Source organism: Uloborus diversus, chromosome 4 (assembly GCF_026930045.1).
Source record: "Uloborus diversus isolate 005 chromosome 4, Udiv.v.3.1, whole genome shotgun sequence".
In the NCBI taxonomy this organism is placed as follows: domain Eukaryota; kingdom Metazoa; phylum Arthropoda; class Arachnida; order Araneae; family Uloboridae; genus Uloborus; species Uloborus diversus.
In genome coordinates, this window is record NC_072734.1 from 13706614 (window position 1) to 13728857 (window position 22244).

Here is a 22244-nt window from a genome sequence, read left to right on the forward strand (position 1 = left end):
TAAGCAATTCGTGAATCTCCTTTGACCCCGCGCATTTTTGGTACATTAGCCGCCTATAATTTGGCTTACCAGTGTAAACGCTCATCCGTTTCGTGAATAAAAAAGCAGACATATATGTGGGAGTGTGTATACGTCCTGTTCGAAGAGGAATCGAGTCGCCGAAGAATGCAAATTAATAAAAGACAGAGAGAGGGTTCTTTTGTGTTGGTTCGGGAGGCAGACCTTATTTCCTCGCATCGCCACCCAAACTGCTCTTCTTTCTTGAATTGTGTCTTTTGAAATGACATTGAATCCGTGACCTGAGACCTGCCGGCACCTGTGGGCGTTGCAGAGGGGGTTTTGTGTTCGTTAAACAAACCCCGTGGTTTTATTTCGTCGAAGCTGACCTTGTGCAGCTAATTCAATCCCTACTTATTAGTTAGTTCTTTCCGAAGAAGTTCTATTGGGTTAGCTTTTGTCATAGCGGTGTCTTTTCATACGTTCGATGCAGAGCCGCAGTGGAGAAAAGGTTTTGTTGGTTAACCCTCATGAAAACCCCTTGTTTTGAGCTATATCTCTAATCCCGGTACAAGCTGTGAGTACTGTGTGACAGAAAATCCCGCCCCGTGGGCAAAATTCCGGGTTGTAACTGATGACCAACCTTTACAGCAGGGGAAAATCCTGGCTTGTCACAAACTCCATCGCGTGGATAAAACTCTGGCTTTTTATAATCAAATTCCAACGCCTGGAAAAATTTCTGCCTTGTCATAACCAAACTCCATCACCTAGAGAAAATTCTAGCTCCTTATAACCAATTCCCCTCTAAGAGAGAATTCTGGCTGCGATTGTGTTCAAGGTATTATAGAGATTTTCTCATTTCCTCCAACACAATTAATGCAGCTCCAACCCCATAATAACTTTTAAAAGCATCGTATAAGCAGTGTATCTGAATCTTAAGTCGTAAGTTACCTCCCTTAAGCCAGAACTAAGGCAGAACTACATGGAATGTACCGACAGCCCGGTTAAAATCTTGTTTAACAGGTGAACCTTTTTTGTTGCATTAGGAACAATTTGCAGCTACTGAATGTGCAAATATTTACCAGGCATATACAAAGTAACAAACGTTAAGTTTTAAGGAGAAGATTTTTTCGTAACATAATTTTACCTTTACCATCCTAAAACTTCCTAAGTTATGTATAAGCAAATTCCAATATGCCATCAACACATAGCGGTATGTTTAAACTCACCAAGTTTACATTTTATACTCTCGGGGGCTAAAATTCAACAAGGGATTTCCGCCCCCCCCCCCCTCCCACCCCATGGAAAAATTTTTAATGACGGTATTCGTGGTTCAACATAGACTTACAGGGAGCCGCGTAAGTTTGCAAGGACCCCCATGTCAACACAACAAAAGAAAGAAATGGAGGTGTATGAAATGCAAATAAGAGTCTTCGAGCCTGAGTCCCGAGAAGGTTATCATTAAAGTTTAGCCATAGGTGCTGCAGAATACCAAGCCCAATTATTACACATGTACTATGTAACTACATAAAACTATTCATGTAATAAGAATGCAACATTTTAACTGACGAAAAATCGAACCCCTACAAAATAAGTCTTTAAAAATTGTTTTTAAGTTGAGAGGAATAAATACAGGGTGTTCCAAAATTATCTTTACAACTTCAAAAATTCATAACTTCGAAAATAAACAAGATATTCATATTCTGTCTTTTGCATGTATTACTGCAACTAATAATGTTTTTTTAATAAGTTAGTTTTTTTTTTAATTTTTAAATCTGGTTTTAATTCGGCCAATGTTGGTGATACTTAAAGAGTTAATTACTGAATCACATTAAAATTGCCAATAATGGGGAAATAAATCTGTTTCGTTTTTTCGCTTCGGTTCGCAAGAAACTAGGGGTGAAAATACTAAGTGTTTCCTTGCTTACTCCAGGATGCAATTATCATTAAATTGGTGTAAAAGGAAGTCATGTGATGCACACATCAGCTCGTTTTGATAAATTGAAAGGGAGGGATGGAGATCAGGTACTTTTGCCCATTAATTTTTCAAAATCGAACCTTTAGAGATGAAATTTTAGCCGATTTTTTTAATAAAGTTGTGTTAGGTTCTAGTGGGCGGGGGAAGAGGAGGCTTCCCGTGAAGTTTTCAAATTTTACGGAATGGAAACAAAGTTTTTGACGTGTATTGGCTGCAGCCGGGAGCGCTGCTTCCTTGAACAAGATTTGAAATTGAACCTTTAAAAGCGAAATTTTGGTATATCTTTAAAAATGTGGTTCTTTACCAGAGAATTTTCCGTTTTTTTTTTTTTTTTAACTGTGTCCTTACATTTTCGGGGGTGGGCTGAAGTTCAGGGGCCTCTTTCAGTATTCTGAAATTCGAGCTCAAAATAAAAAATTTTAGACGACTCTAAATGAAGTGAGGTGTTCAGGGCTATCCCGTAAAAATTTTCAGAATTGAAGTTTTTTAAACTATAACTTTGGCTATCTTTAATGATGTTGGGGAAGGAGGGTGTGTTACATTTCTTGTATCCGAACGGTCGCTGTTGCTGATTTTAATCGCCACAACCGCCTTTTTTCCCTTCCTGGGGAGCCCTTCCTTTACGTGTGTGCCAATTTTCAAAACTGCATGTTTTTTTCCCCTACCCTTATTTTGGCCATCGTTTACTAGACTAATTAATATTCTGCTTTCATCTGATGATTTTGAAACTCCTTAGACCAGAGGTTCCCAAACTTTACCGAATCTCAGCACCCTTTGAAGAATTATATCGTTCGCAGGTGCCCTGTCTTTCTCTATTATATACGTTAAAATTAATACGTCTTTTTCTATTGTATACGTTGAAATTGATACCATGGACATTTCGCGGCACCTTCCGCATCCTGCTGTAGAACCCTCGAGTACCGCGGCACTCAATTTTTGAATCCCTTCTTAGATAATATTTTATCGTGCGATTGAAACTCTCAAATAGAAAAATTACATTGCCAAATTAATTTTAAAACGTAGTGGGTCCATTAAAAACAGAAAGGGATCTGGAAGGGGTCTACAAAAGAAAACTCAGGTTTACATTAAACTCATCATTTATTCCGAAAGATACTTATATTTTCCCAAAGCTCTGAAACATAAGCAATGTTGATAAAAGGTGACATGTTTGTTTATTTTTTTAAATTTTTATTTATCCACCATAAATAATGAACGCGACCTTAACGATCGTTCAAGATAAGAAATTATTTTTATTCATCGCAACGCCATCAAATTGAAAAAAATAATCCACTTTCATTAACTTCGTTCTCATTTTCCATAAGCTGTCGCGAACTTTGTTTTGGCAAGAACGTCAAGAATGTGTTCGAACGCCACTCGATAAACCAACAGTTAATGACCCTAGTTAATTAAGTTGCTGCACAGTCAATCACTTCGGGGACCGGTTACAGTGACCAAACTTTGTTTCCTCTCAAGATGGATTTTGAGGACCTGTTTTATTTTTTTATTTTTTGCCTTATCCAATATTTAATACTTTTAGAAAGTAATTACTAGATTTTTAATTATGTTTTAGCATCTTATATTGCATCATTGATTCAGTTGGTTTCATTAATAATGTTGAAATTAGTAATCTAGTCTCAGCCATTTTTTATCGATTAAATTAGTTTTTTATTATTATTTATTATCGTCTCAAACAACTTGTGTGATCAGTTGATTGAACGCAACAGGAACTTTTATTTTAAATTTATATTAAAATCCGGTGATGGGGGGGGGGGGGAGGCATACACCACGAAGGTTAAATGGTGCCTCCTGAATTCATTGTTGGAAGTCTCAATAATAGCACTTAAATATGATAAGTAAAGCTATTTTTTAAAAAATTATCTTAAGTAAAATCATTTTGAACTTTCTTTAAATATTGTTCAGATGCGATTTATATTTATAAATTCGTTTGCACTATACAAAAGTAAAACTGTAATCAACAACTTTAAAAGAGCACAATTTGTAAATTTGAGCTTTTTAACGTTGTTGATAAATAAATATTTTCACTGTAGAGTAGATGTTCAAAAGTACTTTGATAACCTCAGTTTACTTAAACGTACGCTTACTAGTTCTTGTTAATATTTTGATGTTTGTTGACACAGGATCCTTTAAAAGAAGACAATGCCCTGAATTATTCAAACCAAGATGACAGTATTCTCGCCATATATTTTCTCGTTTCACCTTAAAACATCGGTTCCCAACCGGTGGTTCGCGATTGGTATAAAGGGGTTGACAAAAATAATATTGTAATGGCGGAATTTTAACATGCTTGCTGAGCGTTCTTTTATTTATTCACTTGTTTCTTACCCCATCCAGCCCTCGACAAAATGTGTCAAGTCATCAAAGATTACCAGAAGAGAACAATTTGTAAGCTCGTCTTCGTATTGATCATACAGTTAAACCTGTGTAAGTTGACTACTTGCGGTGCACTACTTTATTGGTCAACTGAAACAGGTGGTCAACTTACAGAGGTTGATTTATACGATAAAGGCTAATTCTGTGCCTGAAAAAGGCGGTCAACTTAGAAAGGTGGTCAACTTACAAGGGTGGTCAACTTTACAGGTTTTACTGTACTAGATTTGCTCCTAGACATTTGTTTCAGAAATCTCTTGTGTCTGTCCATGGACATTATCTTGCGTGAGAAATATGCTTTTTAAATATTAGTTCCCTTTTGGACAACATTTCCATGTGAAAAAGTATAAATACAGAAGAAAATTTAATACTGAACTAAATGTAAGAGTAAGACTGGCAGATATTTGAGTCAAACTTTGAGTTTATTCATTCCAGAACTATCCCATTAAGAGTTTTTTCAAAGTTGACTGAATCTCAACAAAAAATAATCACTTGGTTTGTTCTTTGTTGAATTTGTTTTGAATTCATTTTTTACCTATTATTTTAGTTTGTAGAAATTTGCAATGGGGTGGTTTCCTTCAGTCAAAAGTACTACTTTTAGTCATTGAAATGGGTAGAATGAGCAAAAAAAAAAAAAAAATTACATGGACCCAGAAAATACTTTCATTTTCCCAACAGTTTTTTTTTTTATTATTTAATTATTTTTTAAAAATGTCTGATTCTTCAAACAAGGCGTGGCCTTTATGACGTCACAAATGACGCAATTTTGCGCATCTTTCTACTACGTTTCCACGTTATGATAATCAAGCAGCGAATTAAAATTGCGCTCTTCGCTTGCTATCACCCATAACGTTGCCAATACACGTGAAGTAAAGATGCGAATTAAATATTTTGGACCGTGAATGGCATTTCATCATTTGTGATGTCATACGACAGAAGTAATTTTTTAAAAATATTAAACTTGAATAAATTATTTAAAAAATGGGAGATCCTATGTTTTTAAGCATGCTCTTTCAGAAAAAAATACTTTTAAAATTTTGGAAACGACCCCATTATGTTTTCGTACTGTTGAGCAATATCACTAAAAAAAATCCCCCAAATTTTATTGTGTGTACGATTTTTTCCCTTGTTGCTTATTACAAAGTACAATTTCTGCGGCTGCATAGGGCGAGACAAACATAAAATCTATCAATTATCATGCAAGATTTAGTTTATTAGTTAGACAACCCTTAAACAGTTCCACTCTACGATTTTCGATTGATGCATCTGGTATTTCAGATAACGGGACATTTTTTTTTTTTCAGTATGTGCGGGGACAACGGGACAGGCTACCTAAAAACGGGACTGGTCCGTTCAAAACGGTGCGCATGGTAACCTTAATAATGTTGCATGTTATGCTGGAAAATACTTTTTTTTATTTTCTTTCCACTGTCTTATGTTGCTGCTAATCGATGCGTACTAGAAACCGTCTGTGAAGAGAAGAATGAACTATCTTCTGATCTGTGACAGCGTCAAACGGTTAAATAAAATAAAAAAATCAGTGACCCATCTTACCCCGTAATTTGATTTCGCCATTTGTGCTTCCGACGAGGTCCGTTGGTTTTTCGAGTTTGTGAAGAGATTTCTTTTTCTAAACGCTGCTGATTTACTGAGGTGATATATCATGTTTTCTGGCCTCGGCCATTCTCTGTTGTCCTTTTCGATTTGTGCCAGCGTTTTTTAAATGTTTTATTGCCTCATTCATCCATTTATTATTCGTGACTCTCTTTGTGTTCCGTACTTTTTTTTCTTTTCCGCTCTTTACTTTTACCTACAATATTTTTCATCTTGATGTAGCTGTTTTTTGATCTTTGGGGTGGGTTTGAAGCCTTAAGCGAACGTTTGGGAATTTCTTGGAATCGAGTGTAACTCTAGAAAAACTATTCTTCTTACTGACAAAAATTACGGGTAAATTTTTTAGGAGCCAGGGAGAATTATTAGCTGCTTTATATGACAAGTTATTTTTCAGGGTTGATCGTTTTAGATGGGGGGGGGGGGGATCTTTGACATGGACTGGTTCACTTATCATTTGGTGACAAAAAACTTCTATTTATTTTTTAACTGAAAAGTAAAGTAGAAAAATGATTACCTTAACATATTCAAACAATACACTGATTAATTTCTTCTCAAAAGTTAAACTATTTAGCCTAAAATTTCAATGACATTTCTTGTTCATTTCTGAATTCTTTGAAAGTTGTTAGATATACTATATATGGACATTAGTAATATGCTGTTCAGAAGAAAAGTATAGAATGCTGATTGATTACAATTTTACAAGAGTATACTTGTATTATCACTGTATTTATAAATTTACATTCAAAAGAAATTGTGAAATTACGTTACTAAAATTTTTATTCGTAATGTTTTTTTTTAAATCTTATTCTAAAATTCTAGTCGGTAAGAGAGAGAAATTATTTTTAGTCGCCTGGTGCTCGGGATTTGTCTGACCATGGTCGTCTATGTCAGAGGACAAGTACCCATGGTGGTAACCCCAGAAAAAGTTAAGAAAACATATTTTTGGGTTTGGAATTGGGCAGTTGACCTGCATGTCAGTATTTTCCCCAACATCCGCTACCCGGATGTTTGGGAAATGATGAAGTTCTCTGTTGGGGGGTTTGATGAAGTTCTCTGTTATTTCTCAGTCAAAATTAAGAAACTTGAACATAATTGAATGAAAAAAAAGCTGAAGTGGTGCAACTCTCTCTCTCTCTCTCTCTTTTTTTTTTTTTTTTTTTTTTTTGTCCTTTTTGAGTGTACACTATATTTCTAAAACGAACTCTATTAATAGGATGGAACTGACCGTGGGTTTTGGTGGTGTTTATGGGAAAATAGGATGAACGAAATCATTATCACTTCTTTAAAAAATAATTAAATAAATTCTAATATGACACACATACTGTCTGACCACCGAAATCAGACAGTATTCTGACTTCCGTTTTCAAGATCTTGGATTCGATGGAAAAGCAAACATCCGGTTTGCAGGCGGAAATGGACGCATCTATTAGTTTTAGGGATGCCAACTTTTTCAGACGTATGTTAACCTCTAAATTAGACATTCACATTGAAATGAACTAAACACGCTCATTACATCCCCCCCCCCTATTCAGATAGATGGACTCGTCTGCCAATTCCATAGCAACCGTGGGCAGACAGTATGTTCAACATCTATCCAATCCTTTCACTTCGCAGCATGCAACAGGCAGAAGTATGACTTTTTACAAGGATGCCCCCCTGGGGGGGGGGGTCATGGCACAGACTGTGCAATTGAAATTTTTAAAAGGTTTGTTTTAAGGGGTTTTTCTTTTGGGGGGGGGGGTTGGTCTTTGGGATATTTAGGGGGTGCGCGCTTGCTCTTAAGAGGGGCACCCGTGATTTTTAAATAGCAAATATTGTAAGTTGCTGATTTCGATTTCCGTCTGAAGCATCTGACTGGCATCAGCCAGATGAAATTGTTAAATTTAGAGGCTATATATCTTTATATATAAATGGCTACTTCTGTACAATTGTATGTCCGGGGTAATCTTCAAAACAACTGGACCGATTTTAACCATTTTTTCACCATAGATAGCTACATTATCAGGGAGCAACTTAGGCTATAATTTATTCCTAAAAAACTTAGTTTAAAAACGTTATGATGGAAAACATTAAATGTTATGTAATTTCCCTATTAAATGATTAAATATCATAGAGTAAAGAAATTACATAGAGAGGCCCCGCCATACTAAGAAATTGAAGCCGGAAGTTGCACCGCTGTATCCCAAGATCCTTAGCTTCTTGCTAAAAATCTTGAGATACATTTTGATTCAAAACATTCTATTACTGAATCTCAATTGGTTGTTAATTTAAACTTAGATATTCTTGCAAGTTTATGAAGTACGTTTTTGAAATTGCATTAAAACATGAATTAAATTGGAAACGAATCCGCCAGCTACTTTATTCGATTTCTCTTTGCGAGATTAGTGAAAACAATTCTCGCGAAGCGATTATGTTATCGTAACCCCGCTCATCATTGCACCGCTGTATCCCATAATTCCGGCCCCAATTTCATCTCCTTTTTACCATAGACGGATCCTCTCTATGTAAATTTATTTACTCTATGTTAAATATAAAACCCATTGTTACGAAAATTCGTTGCCTTACAACAGCAATATTAAAAGTAATCATTATGAAAATTTTGAATCAAGGCTTCTCCGGAGTAAACATGAGTTTAAAGTCATTTAAACATTTGGAAACTCTATTTTTTGCACACTTAGGGAAACATAGTGGAGAGCTGAGCTTTTTATGTGTGTACTATTTAATTAAATAAAGCGCATGTTTTTTTTTTAGTGATCTTTGTTTTTGTTAGTTCATATTGTGGAAATTCTTCAGATTTTTATATGCTTCAATTAGTTCTTTCATTTCTAAATGAATACTCGTTCGTTCTTTATACTTATTGCTATTTTACTTTTATGGGTAAGGTAGAAGCTCGATTTTTAACTACGCCAAAGCGGTGTGTTTTGAGTTCTTTCAGTTAAAACAGAAAACGAAAGAAAGTAGCGATTGTTTCTTACAATGGGGTGATTTCCTTCAGTCAAAAGTACTACTTTTAGTCATTGAAATGGATAGAATGAGCAAAAAAAAATAACATGGACCCAGAAAATACTTTCATTTTTCCCAACAGTTTTTTTAAATTAATTTTTTTAAATGTTCGATTTTTCAAACAAGGCGTGGTCTTGATGACGTCACAAATGATGCACTTTGCCGTATCTTTCTACTACGTTTCCGCGTTATGATAATCAAGAAGCGAATTAAATATTTTGCACCGTGAATGGCAGCACTGAATGGCATTTCATCATTTGTGATGTCATCGGAAGAAGCCCTAAACAATAAAAGCGCTCCGATTTAAGGTTTTTTTCTTTTAATATTAAACTTAAACAAACTATTTGAAAAATGGTCAGATCTTATGTTTTTAAGCATGCTCTTTCCGAAAAAAAAAAATACTTTTAAAATTTTGGAAACGACCCCATTATTACTGACCCAAGCAACGCCGGGTATTTTTGCTTGTTATGTTACAAAACCTTGAAAGTAATTAATTGTTGGGAACACAATTCAGCGAAGTATCGTATTATTTCTCCGATCTAGGCATTTCGAGTGACCAGTTGTAAAAGAAACACTTCACTAAGATCAACCTGTTCAGTTGCCCTTGAAACGAATGTTTTGGCAGGTGAATTCCTGTCTTCTGTTTGTATTTGTTACAGCTTTGTTCAAAATTTTTATTTTTACCTAATCGCTTTGACGTAATGAATAGCATCTTGATTCATCTCGTTGAAAGGTAAACTTTCGTCGCATTTTAAGAAAATGTTTTGATAAATTGAAATATGTTATTATTTCATAGCTAAAGCTTTAGGTATTGGATAGTTAAGCACATGTGTCGGGTGTCAGTTGAAGTTAGAAATTAGAACAGAAGTTGCGTTCGATAAAACTGGGAAATTTCCTGTTGGTGAAAATAAAATCTTGAATCTGTCTTTGAATGGGGTAGTTTCCAAAATTAAAAAAATATTTTTTTTTTCTGAAAGAGCACGCTTAAAAACATAGGCTCTGATCATTTTTTAAATAATTTAATTAAGTTTAATATTTAAAAAAATACTTAAATCGGTGCGCTTTCATTGTTTAAGCTTTTGCCGATGACCTCACAAATGATGAAATGCCATTTAGTGTTGCCATTCACAGAGCAAAATGTTTAATTCGCATCTTTACTCACGTGTATTGGCAACGATATGGTTGATAGCAAGCGTAGAGCGCAATTTTAATTCGCTGCTTGGTTATCATAACGTGGAAACGCGATAGAAAGATGCACCGAAGAGCATCATTTGTGACGTCATCAAGACCACGCCTTGTTTGAAAAATCGGACATCTTAAAAAAATTAATTAAAAAATAATTGTTGGGAAAATGAAAGTATTTTTTGGGTCCATGTTTTTGTTTGTTTATTCTATCAATTTCAGTGACAAAAAATGCTACTTTTTAACCGACTTCAAAAAGGAGGCGGTTATCAGTTCATACCGTATGTATGTTTTTTTTTTTTGTTTGTCCACTCACAGCGTCTCACCTAGTGAACCGATTTTGATGATTCTTTCTTTAATGGATAGGGGATGGCTCAACTTAGGTCCCATTACTTTGTTTGACCATATTTGTCCTTTAGAAAAAAAGTTATGGACAAAAAACCATAAATTTCATGCATTTTCCCTATTAAATGATTAAATACTGTAACGAAGTTCGCGCTTACCTTCCGTGGATAACGGTGGCTCAGTGGTAGAATTCTCGCCTTCCACGCGAGCAGCCCGGGTTCAAATCCCGACTAGGACAAAGTGAATGTAACTAAGATTTCGTTTCTACTGTTTCTCGAATGTTCTATTGATTTCTGTATCTTTCCGATTCTGGAAAATTCCGGCATTTTCTCAAGTGGTAAAGATACATTTTTGGTGTCAATCGCTAAAAGTTTAAGATGTGCTTATAGTTTTTTTTTTTTTTAGTATGTAGCATTTTTAGGAAAAAAAAAAGGGTTAAGTTTCATGATGGTAACTTCTTACTTTTACAGAAATATATACATTTGCACTAAAAAGGATGAAAAAAAAAAATTTGGGAAAAAAATAGAACCGACTTCAAAATTGCTCTAAAAAGGGAAAAATAATTTTACTCTTTAAACACCATCGATAATACTTTTAAACATAATTTTTGAAGTTGGCACAAAAACGATAGAACAGACCATTCACCGCCATAATTCAACTACAACTATAAATTTTACCAGGCCTAGTTCCTTTACTACCACATACATTATGCATTGATAACAGCTTCTTTGAGTAACGATATAAATGTTTCGTTTCTAACTTTGGATGATTTTCTGAAAAAAATATGAACGAAGCATGGTTACACTGGATTTTACTTTTTGTTTTTGCGCCAACTTCAAAAATTATGTTTAAAAGTATTATCGATGGTGTTTAAAGAGTAAAATTATTTTTCCCTTTTTAGAGCAATTTTGAAGTCGGTTCTATTTTTTTCCCAAAATTTTTTGACTGAAGGAAACAACTCCATTGCTTCGGTATTGCATTAAAAAGGTATAACTTCTTTAGTGTGGCATTTTGCATAATTTGCTGAGAGGAATATTTTCTTTTCAGTTAATTAGTGGAGTTGCTCATGACTTAGATTTGATGCTGCAGGACTTATTTCCTGATGCTATTCCGTCGCCTCTGAGAGAAGAATATGGACTTACGGACGACATCGCGTTGGACCATGAATCCTTTGCAAAGTAAGTATACAGCCAAAATGAAGTTTTTAATGAAAGGAATGTTTCAGAAGGTCACGGATGCAAAATATTATTTTAATTTAAATCGTGTATCACAGTGGTGCCCAACCTAAGGCCCCTATGTACTGTCCAACCACGGATTGTATGGAATTTTCAAACGTCCAGATGAGACGAATCTATCTGAATGAGGGGGAAAAGTAAAAATTTGATGCGCGTATTCCGCTCATTTGAATGAGACTCTGCTTCTGCAACAGCTGAAATCGCTAAAAATAATAGATTTGTCAATTTCCGGCTGTAAAACAGATGGTTTTTCTTTCCATACAATCCGTGGTCAGACAGTATACGAGCCGACGCATCAGCTTAAGGCCGAATCCGCCTTTTTTTTTTTGGATCGGAGCGCGTGTTTGAGTGGTTGTCTTTGCTGGCGAGTTGTCACGTTTGGTGATTGTTCACAGTTTGCAATTATTAGCCGGCACGTGAGTTGTTATTAAATGAAATATTATTTTTGTTAAATTTGGCGAAATCCGAAACTTTGATGTGGTAACCCTAGCAGCACAACAATGAAAAGCCGATCCAAAATGGCTTAACTTAAGCTGATGCGCCGGCCTATCTATATAGTGGCTCTAGCCCAACCTACTGCCCGCACGCTATATGTGGCCCGCGAGACTGGTTTATGGACCTTATCATAGGCGGATTTAGGACTGGGTACCTGGGGGGGCAGGATTTTTTTTTTTTTTTTTTTTTTTTTGAGCAATATTAGTTGAAATCAAGACTGGATTTATAATATAGACTTAATGTGGCCCTAAGCTGTTTCAGCTTTTTGGTATGTTTTGTAGACCCGGGCAACTTTTCTCTCGGTAGCAAAAAAAGAGTAGACGTTAAATCCCGGTTATCACAAATTTGCCATTTTAACTGCGCTTGCGCGCGGACTTAGCTTTTTGTGCTTTCTGTTTTAAGATTTTGTGTTACTTGTTTATATTTAGGTTGAGCTAGAGTCCCAACAAATTAATGAATGTGATTAAAATATTTTCACAGCGTTTTCGTGATATATTATATGAAACTATGGATATGAATACCTGATAATTTTTATAATGTAAAGGGAAAAATGACACTTCAATATTGATTGGTTTGAAAATATTTACTTAACGTAAACGTAAAACACGTTGTATACTTCAAAAGTGACTGGAATATGAGTACAGATCTCCGTCTTTTGCGGATATTTTACGTTAGGCGTAAACTGCAGTATTGTACATTTTTATTTAGGTTGATGGTTCGGCTTTGTATTAGAAGTGATGCTGCAATTCTAGTACGCTCTTCTGAGGTTGAAAATTTGGCCCTGAAAAGGGCCTTTGATAGAAAAATCAGACTCCGAATCCATTAATAATTAAAACTCAAAACTCAATCTTTATCGAGACCTAAGAACTAAATCAGAGAAAGCTTTGGGATTTCAAATTTTTATCTGTTGCTCTCTCATATTTATTAACAAATTTAAAATGTTTAATTATTTTTAGCAAGATTTTTGAAATTAGCTAAGTCAGCGCGCAAGCGCAGTTGAAATGGCAAATTTGTGATAACCGGGATTTAACGTCGAGTCAAAAAAAGCCAAAGTGCCCCCCCCCCCTCCCCCACTATATTTTATACATATGGTTCATGATGGGAAATGGTGTCCTTTTTCAGTAGGGAATATACCCAATTAGATATACCAAGTAGAATATACCAACAGAATATACCCAATTTTAGGATGTCCGGGTGTTCTCCCCCGTAGGAATTTTTGTAAAATAGATATAAATTTCTGCATTTTGAAACCTTCTGCAATTCGATGAATTGCACAAAGATTCAATCTGCACAAAGATCTCTGGAAAAAAATATAGCAAAATACTCTTTTACCAATTACGATAATACACGATACAAATCAGTGGCAGCAGTCCTCGGAGAGAAAAAGCGAGGGAGAAGATAAGATTGTTTTGTTATTTGCTTACATCGGGCTGTTTAAATTCACAATTAGTTTTTGGTCAAGCCCTTAACCCACCCACAAATACAACAATAAATTAAATACAAAATGATCAAGAGTAAAAAATGCTTTTGAAAAAAATGGTGTACAGATTTCGAAAATAGATAACAGGAGAGTACCATGCTGCCCATTTGGACAATTTGCAATTTATACACTTGATAAGAAATTAAGTTGAAGCACAATTTGCTTAGGAATTTCAAAGACTCATCTAATCCGTTTCAAGGACTTGAGAAAAATTAAAATTATTTAATTACAAGCAGTGCAGAAAATGAAAAGGAATAGAGGTGGTGTTTTTTTCCCGTGTGCTGAACATATTAACAATATGCAGTAGAAGTAAGATAGAGGCAAGCAATACAAAAGAATTTCCAAAATATTGCACTGCATTTGGGATTAAATAAACAGCAAGATGTGAAACATGTGAATCACAAAAATTTATATCAAGTACTATGTTACAAAAACGTGAAAACCATGATTTTTTTCATTTTTGATGCAAGATGAGGCAACGAACTGAATTTAACATATTTCGGCATTTATTCTTCTACCGTCTATCACCTCCCATTTGTTATAAATGTTTAAATTTATTGTTTGTATCCGTATTTTCCCAAAATTTTCAAGCACTTTAAAATAAAATTTATTTTTTCAAGTCCTTCCTTTTTTTTTTTTTTTTGGATAAGGAACAAATCATGAAAATTTCTGGAGTTGGAGGCCTTCAACAAAGCGGGTGTCCTAAGCTATATAGCTTGTTTAGTTTATAGGAAAATTCGCTTTTTTAAAATCTTTGTTTCAGTTTCTAATTTGTTGAAATAATCCTTGTTTATTTTAAGTATTTCAGCTGAATACATAGCTCGTTCAGTCGATATTTTCACTTATATACTTGCCCTAATATCTTTCAGTTCAAAGTAGTCGTTTTCAACACATTTCAGTATCCCAGTGACCGCTTTACTACTTGTAATATATTGTATGGATTTCTCTCTCCCCCCCCCCCTCCCCCAGAAAAGGACAGTCACTATTCTCTTCATTTTCACGTCTGAACTATTCAAAAAAGAAAAAAAAATCATGATTTTTTTCTTTTAAGATTTTGGAAGGTTTATGGTTACTATGTATAAAGTCCTCCCAAGACTGGGAGGGCATTGACCCCCTCCGCCCCCCCATAAATCCGCCCATGGACCTTATATTACGAATCGAAAACTATTTTAGAATTTTCCAAAACAACCGATTACCTTCATTCAGAAAAAGAATGAGTTTTGCAAATTTAATGCCAAATAGGCAGAAATTAGTGTTTAAAAAAAGGATGAAAACTTTGTCTTAATAAAATAGGCATGTACTGTCTGATCTTGAACTCCGCGACTAGCAGTGGCAAACGGTTCCAATTGAAAAAGGGGTGATGGTTTAAGGACGCACACTTCCCGGTGCATTCAATTTTTGCTTGCTCGTTATTTTCTTCTTGCTATCACCCCTATTTTGATAAAATCAGAGACCTGACGCATGCGCAAATTCGAGTAAGGTTTCGCGTTAAAATATCGGACAGTAGTAATGATTGACAGCAATAATTGGGTTTAATACATACTTGAATATTTGTTTTGGCTCACGGGATCGATTTAAATACGAGGTCGGCCCTCGGGTAAAAAATACCCGTGTATAACATATATTTAAAATTATTTTTTGCTAAAATCAGCAGTCAAAAACTTCGTAAAAGGTCGTGTTATAGTTAGCGACATAGCGAATACATTAAATCGCCGACAGTGTTAAATGTCATCCTTTTGTTACGGCATTAACTGAGCTAAGATATTAGTATGAAATGAGTTACCTAAGATCATTTCGTGAGAAAGAGCGGGGGGGGGGGGATTTCACTTTTCTGAAAGTTTTGAAAATGTCTCTCCCCTTATTTTAATTTTTGGTTTCAATAAAAAGTCAAAATTCCATATGCTTAGCCTTCATTTGATTGCAAGGATTTTGAAATGCATTTGCATAACTGACAATTTTGTCATCGGTGATTCAACTTCCAATCGTCATTTTCACTAAATTTTTTTTAATGTAAATTTTTAGATTATAGGGAAAGGGGAATTTGAACTTTTTTTTCTCTTATTGTCTGCCCCCCCCCATCCCCACCCCCCCCCCCCACAAAAAGAAAAAAAACTCCAAAGGAAAAAGCTTGCTATGAGGTTAAAGTATGAGGTGTCAGTTTGCATAAAAATTTGTTCTGTGATTTTTAGTTTATAACTTCAATGATCATTTTTTGTGTAAACTTCCTTCTGTGTTCAAAATAAAAGTATGGGAAAAAAAAAAAGTTTTCTGGCTGATAAGCCAATGTCAAGACACCAAGGAGAAAAATAAAAACGCTACATTTGAATATTTATCAAGCCATCAAACGTGCAGCACTTTTCATCACCCTTCAAGAAATATTCTAGTTAAGAAGTATTTTGTTTATATTTAAAAGATAAGCTCTTATCTCTGTAATAGAAATTGTGGTAGTCTGGCTTCCAAGTAATACCAACAAAAAAAAAAAGGGAAACACACCCTAACTTTACACTTGGTGAGGAGGATGTTGCATTTTGTGCGTGAAATAAATTTTAAAGCATGATTTAGTTGCTTAGTGCCCCTTTCAAACATGGGATGCTTAAAGAAGTCTTTCTGGTGCTGTGGTAAGTAGTAGTCACTTAATTTTGTGTTTGGTTAAATTCGTAGCAATGAAGAGTACTTTGTTTAAAAAAAAAAAAAAAAAACTATAATTGTGGTCCTAGTATTTTGGTATTATTTATCTGAAATTGCTCACAATACTAGATGACTTTTATGGCAAAGAGTAAAGTTTTGAACTTTCTATTGTAGAAGGCTAAAATTTTGAGCAGGTACTTACTGACAAATCTTCAGATACCTTTAAAAATAGATCGAGGGCTAGATTTAAAGAACTTCCGTGAAATCTTAGCAATCCGCTTTCTGTGTATGTAAAATTAAAGATATTATTAAAGGTAAACAGTAAATATTTTTAGGCATGATGATTTTTAATCAATAATTATTTCATTTAATGTTATGGTTTAGGATAGTGCACACTTATTTACATGAACATAACTTTTGTTTGGGTGCAGACATTTGCAATTTGATGGTTAATAAAAACCAAATTTTAACTTTCCCAAAATTCAGCAAGCTTTTTACATTATTACAGTACTGTTTTGAAAATTAAAAAAAAAAAACAATGTATCGGCTGGCTTAAATTAAGGAAGTTTCAAGAAAAACCCGCGAAACATTTACCGTAAAAAGGTTTAGTTTTTGCTGCCGCGATTATTTAAAAAAAATTACTTTGATGATGATATTTTTAAAAATTTTTTTTAAATGTTATGTGAATTATTATTATTAATAAAACACTCCCGGATAGGTACCCATAATTGTACGGTAAATTCACTAATCGGGAACCCGGTATTTTCTGCACTTTAGACATAGTCGAGCTTTTACAGCAACTAAATTTGTTAATTAACAATCACTCAATATTAAATTTTGTGAAGTGTGACAATTTTTATTCCTTTGCTGCATGTTCAAAAGAATTGAAATGGAAAAAATGTACATATATTTTTGAATATTATGAGGGAAATAACTTCGAAAGTTTTACCACTTGCTTATGTTTGTTTTCTAACTTTGAACATCGTTTTTTGTACTAAATTGTTAAACTTTAAGTGAAGTTATAGGGTGTTCAGGAAAAGACTCCCTGATTCCAAAATTGAATATCTCGAAAACAAGGATCGATATTGGAATAAACTAAACAGTATGTTTATTGTGAAACATATAAAAATCAATTACAGAAACATGGAAATTAGTTACAAAAAATCGCCAACAGGGGCACTGCACGCTGTAATTGCAATTAAAATCCCCATAAATAGTGCTGCGAAGGAGAGTTAGGCACTTCAGCAGTAGTTTTGCCATCAGAGCTACTTCCATTTACGCTAGAGATTATCGTCCAACCCCTTCGCAGCACTATTTATGGGTAGAGCCCCTATAACTGGAGAGGCCGACGCATCCGCCATTTTGGAAAACTACCTTTATTGGCAATGCTTCGCCAAACAGGGAACGAGAGAGTCGGAGAGCGAAGGTGAACGTTGGCGAAATTTTGGAAACTGTTGGCGTCGTTTCCAAGCTGCCAGTCACTTCGCGTGCCATTATTTATACATTTCATTTTTCTTTCTGCATCTACTAGAAATCTGAAGAGCCGAAATGCTTTTTTGGAGCCGTTTATACAATTAACAGCCAAACAACCACACATTTGTCTCAATTTAACACATGCTAAAGAAATGTAAACATCGGCAGCAATGCTAACGCTACGAAGCTCTGGATCAAGTTTGCTCCAAAATGGCGGATGCGTCGGCTCCTCAACTATAGGGGCCTTATTTATGGGGACTTCTACGGACACGTTTAGTGTGACGTCAATGGTTGCCAGAAGCAGGGGGAAGTTTCCAAACATGCCGTTGCTATGCGCGTTGCTAAGGGAGAAACAACATAGGATCTTCGTAGAAATAGGGTTAAAGCGATAGTTTTTTAATGATTTTTAGCCAATTAAATGCTTTCAGTACATTTTTAGTTAGATTTTGAGGGGGGTCAGGACCCCCATGATCCCCCCCCCCCTTGTATCCGCCACTGCTGTGAGTTAATTCTTAAAGTTAGGTTTAGCCTCGGATAGGAAAGGTTGAGCACCCCTGACTAATTTATGCAATTCCTGCTTACAATGATGATATTTTGTTGATTTGTTTTTTTTTTTTTTTTTTCAGCCATGCCTCCTTGCTGGAGCAGTTCATGCGAGGCGCTGGACCGTCGGACGCCTCCTTCCTGTGCGGGCCTGAGCAGCAGGGGGCGTGCGGCGAGTACCGAAGCAGTAAGTCCCTGTTTGCGGAGACCCCCACCTCTGACAGCTGCGACGGTAGGACCACCCCCACCAGCACCTCTTCCGCCTCCCCTCCCCCTCCCGCCCCTCCTCCAAGGTCCGCCCTTCCTCCCCCTCCCCCCGCTGTACACTACTCTGCTGACTATTCTGCGCACCTCCAGGCAGCCTCCTCCTCCGTTGGGGCTCAGGTATCTTTCTCTATCTCTATCTCTTGGCTGAGGGCTTAGTTGAGAGATTTGCATCAAAGTTCATTTGATTCTGAAGTCACTTGATTATCAAATCACCCGAGATTTACGGGAGACTCCAACTGCTACGTTTTCTCCGTAGTTGCGCCGGAATTTCGTCCCTTGCAATTAGTAGGCCTCCATTTTTCGGAAAATGCCGATTTCCACTGACGTAATCTGTCAAAAAACGCTTCAAAATTTCTTCATTGTTAATAATCTATAGTGTATTCATTGAGAAGTGATAGCAGAAGTTAACGAAGAGATTGGAGCCAACATTTGTCACTTTCATGAATTACTCATTGGATTGGCGATTCTGTTCATTCGCTTGTCGGATTGGCGCTGCTTTCAGTCATGCCAGCGCCAAGTAGACATCGGCATCGCCAAATGTCACCTTGTTTGTTTACTTCCACAATCGCTTCTCGCTAAATGCATTATAAAAAGCTGCCAAAAAAAAAAAAAAAAAAACTTTGAAGTCGGTGCATTGCGCGTTAATTTTTCGTAAACGTACATTTATTTCTTTTTTCCTTTTCCTTCTTCCCATGTTTCGATGCATACACAATTAGAATAATTTAACAGCCACTTGCCTGATTTTACTGTATGTGCACTTTACAGATTACGCACGAGTAGTTCCCACCTTCAAATTGAGAAATGAGGAAGTGTTGCGGCGGGTGCACGCGTTGTTTTGATTTTAAATCGGAAGTGCTCGAAAGTTTTTTTTTTTTTTTTACCTCTTTCTTTTTCCTCAGTTTACTGTTCTAAAAAGTGGATTCAAAAAATGCGGATACTGATTGAGTGCTGCACTTTCATTATTTATTTTCAATCATTGAATAGCAAATGTCAAATTATTTTATTTATTTTGAAATCTTCTAATATTCTTAAATGTGTTCAATCATGGATATTAAAAATCATTTATGTTCTTTATTTTAATTAGTTTTTTTGTCAGTATTTTTTAAAATAAATCAAATGGTTTGAATCTTGATCATTACTTGCATGCAGATCAAGCTCTAAAACTGGATTACCAAGTAATTTGAGAAATTCATTCAATTGCTGATCATTCAGTTTTGAAATCACTCCATAGATTCTTCGATTCTGAAATCACAAGGTCCCTGGTCAGTCATTTATGTAAATCTCTCAATTATGCCCATCATTAGTCTCTTGCTTTCTTTTTTCCTTGCCATAAATTAACAAAACAAGAATACAATCACATCCAGGTTACTTAGCATAATTTTAAGCACTGAACTTGCTTCCCTGCATGAATGCAAGTTCTTCTGTCCCAACAAAATCACCAAGAAGGACAGAAAGATGTTTGAGTTTAGCTCTTTAATAATAATTTGCTCGAATAAAAAATATTTCAATTCATCTTCATTTTTTAATTTATGTTTTGATATACGTAAGTCAGTCAGAAAGTTAGTTGCACGTCTTCGTAAATATGTTCCGATTAAGACTATTTTGATGACACTGTGTGGCAACATTTCAGACATGTACCTTTATTGTGTGGCGTAGCAGCTTCCCTGAGGCAAGTTAAGTGATAATAAGTCTCAAACATGCCTCAACAGTTGCAAATAGCGGTCAAGTTGGAAATGTTACTGTGATTTGTTTTTTGTGGGCAAGAAGGTGCAACTGCACTGAAATTTATGTGCAGTTGCATGAAGTGTATGGTGAAAATCCAATGTCCACTACCAATGTCAAGCTATTGCAAAAATGGTTCAACATGTTTGAGAGTAGACATACAGATATTGACGACGCTGAGAGCGAGGGAAGACCAAGTTTAGGCGAGAAGTGTGGGACCACCCTTCGTAGCTGCCTACACCTTTCACCTCCTGACTTCCATGTTTTTGGTTCCAAGAAACAAGAACTTTCAAAGCGACTATACCGTTCGGATGACAAAGTGAAAACTGCAACCCTACAAAGGTTATCGGACATTGGATGGGATTTCTTTGCACAAGGCATCAAAAAACTTGTACCATGCCTCAACATTTGCTTAAATAATGGAGGTGGTAGTAGATTTTGAATGGAACTTTAGGAGATCAATAAAGTTATTGTAAAATTTTTGTCCTTTTTTTGTTTTCTTGAGCAGTGCAACTAACTTTTTGACTGACCCTCGTAATTAAATTTTGTGAAAAATTGGTGGGTATGTTAAATTTTTGTCAAAACATACATGGTAAGGGAGGGAGTTTTAAAATATTGTCATTCAACCATTGCCTTTTCTTACAATATGTACTTATGTCACCACCAAAGTTTAATTTATATGGGAGCTCACGGAAACTCGGCAAAATAAGTTCTGAAGGCTGTTTGGCTCCCACACTTCTTTCATTAGAAATTAGGCCCTGATTACCACCACATTGACTATTAACTTTTGCTTATTGGCTTAAGTAAAATGACGGATAGTTCTTAGTCACCCCATTTGTGATCAAAAAGGTCTACAATCTGTCGAGCAAGTGGGAAGGAAATCGAAATATCACTATCAAGGGAGCATTTTTTTAATTTTTATGACTTGAAACACAATTCCTGTCTATTTAATGGAATTTTTCAAGTTATCTTTAATATATTAATTAGACAGGTTAACCGGTGGTTTTTTTCCGACTTTATTGCTCATAGTATTGCAGTTTTTGATAAAATTTAAAGTTGTAAATGTCAAGTTTCTGAAATTGGACTAAAAGGAGTATTAATGACACAAGTTATTTAAATTGACACAAAATATTTTCTTGGAAGTATAATTTATAATCTTGGAATTGGTATATAATATTTTTAATGGTGACTGTAAAAAAATCACTTAAATTTCGTAATGATGTATTAAACAGGTCAGTCGACATTTTATTTATATTTTTCTATCCATGAAGGGCTCTACACATTTATAGATTATATTTATATATTTATTTAATTTTTTATTTATTTATTTATTTTTTGTACTCTTTCGTGGAAATTTCTTATCAGTTTCTATCATTCTTATTAATGTTTCCTGAAACATTGTTCGTGTAAAGCTTGTGTAAAGATGTCAACATTAAGTACTCAATCGTCAGTGTGTCTTGCTTTTACTAACTCAACTAACTTTATTTTTCCCCCAAATAAATTTACTGTTTCTATTAACATTTTTATGTTCCATAAGGAGTTTTTACGATTTTATTCCTTAAACGAAAATGTTTTATTTTTGTTTATAATGAAGCTTCAAACTTTCCCAAGTCATATTACTACTTGAAAAGTGATATTTTATGTGTGTCAAAAATGGTAAATGATTGCAGTAGCAATTTGAAATTTTTACATGTATGTTACTTATTTGAAGTTAGAAACTAGTTCTGCTCTTGGTACTTGATTAAATTTTTTTTTTTAATATTAATGTGCTTTGAGGCATTGTGGATACAAGCAGCCACTTTATCATTGCATAAAAATATGAGGTTTGAGGTATAAATCATTTTTACAAGTCTTCCTATAATAAAGTGCATCCCAGATCACATTATTATGCAGT

General features: G+C 35.1%; 1 protein-coding gene across 1 annotated transcript in view; it reads left to right on the forward strand.

The window, feature by feature from the left end:
- The first annotated feature begins 11585 nt into the window (after positions 1-11585).
- The window catches only part of LOC129219645 (protein sprint-like), a 52109-nt gene continuing 41450 nt past the window's right edge, over positions 11586-22244 (forward strand). The window contains exons 1-2 of the mRNA XM_054853915.1: positions 11586-11685; positions 18445-18593. Of these exons, the coding sequence (XP_054709890.1) occupies positions 11640-11685; positions 18445-18593 (195 nt within the window). The 5' untranslated portion in view covers positions 11586-11639. The remainder of the gene's footprint in view (positions 11686-18444; positions 18594-22244) is intronic.